Source organism: Vicia villosa, unplaced genomic scaffold (genome assembly GCF_029867415.1).
Source record: "Vicia villosa cultivar HV-30 ecotype Madison, WI unplaced genomic scaffold, Vvil1.0 ctg.000032F_1_1_2_unsc, whole genome shotgun sequence".
In the NCBI taxonomy this organism is placed as follows: Eukaryota; Viridiplantae; Streptophyta; class Magnoliopsida; order Fabales; family Fabaceae; genus Vicia; species Vicia villosa.
This window is the reverse complement of record NW_026704966.1, coordinates 86,507-90,998: the sequence shown is the minus strand read 5'-3', so window position 1 is coordinate 90,998 and position 4,492 is coordinate 86,507. Positions and strand designations below refer to the sequence as shown.

At 36.0% G+C, this 4,492-nt stretch overlaps 1 protein-coding gene across 2 annotated transcripts; it reads left to right on the top strand.

Moving 5' to 3' along the window:
- The first annotated feature begins 455 nt into the window (after positions 1–455).
- Positions 456–4,105, top strand: LOC131622531 (uncharacterized). Of its 2 annotated transcripts, none has more exons than XM_058893567.1 (3): positions 456–653; positions 1,131–1,281; positions 3,388–4,105. In XM_058893567.1, exons 2-3 carry the CDS (start codon positions 1,168–1,170, stop codon positions 3,838–3,840), a joined length of 567 nt encoding a protein of 188 aa, XP_058749550.1. In that variant the 5' UTR covers positions 456–653; positions 1,131–1,167; the 3' UTR covers positions 3,841–4,105. The 2 variants fall into 2 exon arrangements, with proteins under 2 accessions (XP_058749550.1, XP_058749549.1); XM_058893566.1 differs by having other exon boundaries at positions 457–653; positions 1,061–1,281.
- The last annotated feature ends 387 nt before the right edge of the window (positions 4,106–4,492 follow it).

Below are 4,492 nucleotides of genomic sequence, written 5' to 3'. Positions count from 1 at the left end.
TCAGTTGTAAACTATATGCGATAAGTCATTAGTCATAAGTTATAAGCTATCAGCTAACTTATCAGACAAACACTGTTTTTGTCAAACAAACTCTAAAAACATCATATTTTTTCTTCCCAAAGTCATTGGATCTGAATCCATTTAGAATACACTACTTAGACAAACCACTCACCTCCCTAAAGTACATTTAGAATACACTACTCAGACAAACCACTCACCTCCCTAATAGTAAACATTAATTTTTGTAGAAGTTTGATTTTTTTTAAAATCATATATAAATTATTTTTTTTAAGGGTTGTATCGTAACTTAAAATTTAAAGTATAATATGGCGGAATTTACCGTGGTAATTGATTCACAGTGTAATTTTTACGCTCCTCATGCACATACCATTTACTCTTATTTTATTTTATTTTTCCATTTAAAACACCTAAAAATACACTTTTTTTTTACACTAAAAACACCGTATCTTTTTCTTCCAAAAGACAAAAACCAGCCAGAGTAACAAGGCTTGCACATTGTAATACCCTAGACCAACCCCTCACAACCCCTCAGAGAATCCCCGGCCACCGCCTCGTGGTTCGGTTCTCCTAATATTCGTTCATTGCTTCAGATTCTTCGCGGTTTCGATTCTCCGCCAAATTCACCCGTTGAGGTTAGCATTCTCTTCATATCTAATTGATTTGTTTATTTTCAAAAATCAAAATAATCGTTGATTCAATGCTTTGTGATGAGAGCTTCTCTGTTTTCTGGCGTTGATATTCTATTGCATGTTTACTTGAGTCGAACATTGATTTTGTTGCGGTCGCAAGGTTACAAATGCAATTATGATGATAATGGATTAGGATGCTAAGGCTAATTGATTAGGATTGGGTTTGTGCTTAGTGTGAGTGTCGCGGTCGTGTTCGGGGTGCTCATGCTTCATAGGGTGTTAGTACTGTGTTCATTGTCACTATATGTATGTCACTGTTTTCATAGACCTTTTACCTACTTAAGATTTAGAAATTACTATTACGATTATTGTGGTTGTTTTGCTTCTAATTTAATGAAGTATTCTTACAGGAACTGATTTGTTTCGTGTTATAAACCTGTACTGCACTTCATCGGATTGAATTAGGGTTTTGTTAATCAGGAGGGTTTGTTATTGAGTGTCTGTCTATCTGAGAAACATGTTGAAGCAAGCAATTGGCAGAATTTGCAGCGGAACCAATGCTTATTCTTGTGAAGGAAATAGAGTTTTGCCTTGGATTTATGTGCCTTCCTGTTTTTTCCACAATGGACAGGTAATGTCTCTAATTCTTCATTTTAAAGCTTAGATTTTTATTTCTTTATGTTACTCGAATTTCATATTTATCTGTATACTAGAATAGTTGAATTTGATTGCTTTTAGATTTAAGTTAGTGGCTATGAGTAAGCATATGTTTTGAAAAGGTTTATAGTTCAAATGTAAAGTGAGTTGAATATAAATTGTGATGAACACTTTGTTTCCATCTGATGCAAGTTATCAAAATGAGCCGGTCTGGTCCACTCGGGTTGGTTCGCTACGTGTTGATGGTTGAATGGATTGGCTCAACAACACAGATTGAGGGTCTAGTAGTGAGTTAGGATATACAAACTCAGTTCGAACCATCCCAGATTGGAGGGTTGCCTCACCTAATTTTCCATTAGAAGGCCAAAAAACTAGAAAATTGGATTTTTTTAAATGGGAGGGTTACCCTAGCTTGAACTATGAGTAACCCACCTCAGCCTAAGGGTTTGGTGTGCCGGCTCATAATGACAGAGGGTCTTAGTGACGGATTTTGCAATCCAACTCACTTATGGGCAATGTAGTCGAGCACAAGATCTTAAGTAGGATTGTACCGAAGGGAAAAAGGGTAATTTCGTACACATATATGTATCACACAGGCCCAAAAAACAGACCCAACACGTTTTTTTTTACGATCTTGCTTCAAAAAGGTCGATGTTGATCACGCCGCCGACGAAAACAACTTTCTCTGATCGTAGCACTCTCAGGCATCCTTAGACGTGATCTTACAATCCAACACTCGATCTTGACTACACTGCTTAGGGGTTTGGTTGGCTCATGGGTCAAGACAGCTCTAGTGTGATAGGCTTAATGTTTTTAACTGAAATAGTTCATTTCATAGACAAATCAGAGAATCAAATTTAGAGTACTGGAACAAAGTAGGAAATCCCAAAGCTTATAAAACTGGACAGGGTTAAATTGGCATTTTGATTTGGTGAATTCTGGTAATTAAAATGATTTTGTAGCCTTTTGAATGTTTGATGATTTCACATTACTTTCTATTTTGCGACAAATCCATAGACTAGTCATTTCACATTTTTTTCCCTTTTAAGTTACTGTTGGGGTGATTGCTTTTAAAAGATTTTAAGGAAGAGCTTTGTATCGTGCTCAAAGTTCTGTGCATATTATATTTTAGCTTGTAAAAGGATTTCAGAAAGGATTCTCGTTTCTATAAGCCATGTAGTATATAGTGTTGTCAAATAGCGGGCATGGCGGCTCTATGGCGGATTTATACAGCAGTTTTTGGGCTCGCCGCAATAGTAAATATCGGCGGATATTGCTGTTTTTTTTCTTCTCGCCATAATCTGATATACAGCGCCACAAGGCGGCTGGGATGGCGGGATTTGGCTTTTCGCCATGGACCTCCCTTGACAACACTAATTCTACTAATGAGTCCATTGAGCAAAAGGTCCGGAAGAAGCACTTCTTGCATCTCTGTAATAACATTTGTTGTGTGGATTCTCTAATTAAGTGATTTTCATTAATCGTGTAGGCTTATCAAGAATCTTATACCAACTTTGAGTATACACTATACAGTCTATTGAATAAGATTTGTTGTTCATCTTCCACAAGTTTGTATGATTTCAATATGGGAATCCCTTTGTCAGAACTGTTATTCCTACACTCCAAGAAAATCATTAATTTTTAGCCAAAATTTTGTTCAAAACAAGATCTCTTTACCTGAAAATTGCCATCACCTTTAGACTCACATTTTATTTGCAAAGCTATTGCTTTATGGATTAGATGATCCTACATATACTTCTACCTAATATTGTTATTTATCTCAAAACAATGCATTTCAGTAGGATAGTGGCACTTTGTACTCCTACTTTGTTGTTATCTATGTGTGAAGTTATTCTTACAAGAGTCAATGTGTGTTTTATCGGTTCAATGTTGAACTTAAAGTAGAATTCGGTCTTGGACTTTTGGTGAGTCTTCAGGATCAAACTCACTTAAGCTTTTGTTTTAAAAAAAGTTGACATTGGAAGTCATTGTATGGATGCCTCGTAAGCATCAAATTTGAATTTGAGGTGAATCATATATGAAAAATTGATACTCAATTTAGTTCGTCTCTTTTATACAGGCAAATATGGCACCTAGAAGCTTTTTTGGGGTAGAGGATTTCGTCGATGATGACAACAGTCGACCTTATACATACCAAAAAGGCAAGAAGTCAAAGAATCCAAACAAGCATATATCATTCAAACAAAGAACAGTTGCATACATGGAGCCATTTACACTTGACGTGTTCATCTCAAAACGTTTTGTATCTGCTTCACTCACTCATAGAGTAACAAGCAAACAAGTTGCAGTTGCAGGTACCAACTCCAAGGACATAAAAGCCGTTCTTAGATCTCGATCAGACATACCAGCGTGCATAGCCATTGGTCGGATTTTAGCTGAACGAGCAGTGGAAGCTGATGTTTACACTGCTTCGTATACTCCAAGGGAACGAGATAAATTTGAAGGGAAAATCAGAGCTGTTGTTCAATCACTCATCGATAATGGGATTGATCTCAAGGTTTATCTTGATTGAGTCTTGCACAATCTTTTAAAGCAAACACTACCAGCCAGTTAAGTTATTTAGATTCTGGTTGTGTTTCATTTATGTCCATGTAGCTTGATAATTATAAATTGATATCAATATTAGTATTGTGAACGAAAGATTATGGCATAACGCATGGAATTTTGTATTTATAAAACACACCATAACCATCTTCTCGGGTTCCAATTTCTGAATCATGTTGTAGAGGTGTCCATAGTTCATATTTTAGTCAAATTTCTAATTTAATTTTCCACAATTCCTTGTGATACACTCTACTTAATATTTGGACTTATGTATTTGTGGTAGTCATAGAATTTTCATTTTAGTCATGAAACCTCTTCTATTAATCACAAAAGTATACATCGTGGCTTCGAAATTTGAGTCTGGAGTCTGCTGCAGGTTGAGATTTTTGTAAGGGCAGGTGTAACACCAAGTGAAAGTGATAAAATATTATCACATGCGTCAACGCCATCTTCATGGCGGAACTAACTACGCATTGAGTCTGAAGTGTCATTTCCACATTCATATTTACATACATTTGACAGTATAAGAACAAAACTTGCAACATGATAAAATGATAGTTATCAGAATACACTGGTACCTCTTTTGCTCTTGGTACCAAGAGTAATTGGCATTAAACGCT

Excerpts from the sequence above, each read along its gene's own strand:
- LOC131622531 (XM_058893567.1), top strand. The coding sequence starts at position 1,168 with ATGTTGAAGCAAGCAATTGGCAGAATTTGCAGCGGAACCAATGCTTAT. Across the intron at positions 1,282-3,387 it reads GTTTTTTCCACAATGGACAG|GCAAATATGGCACCTAGAAG; the intron begins GTAATGTCTCTA and ends TCTTTTATACAG.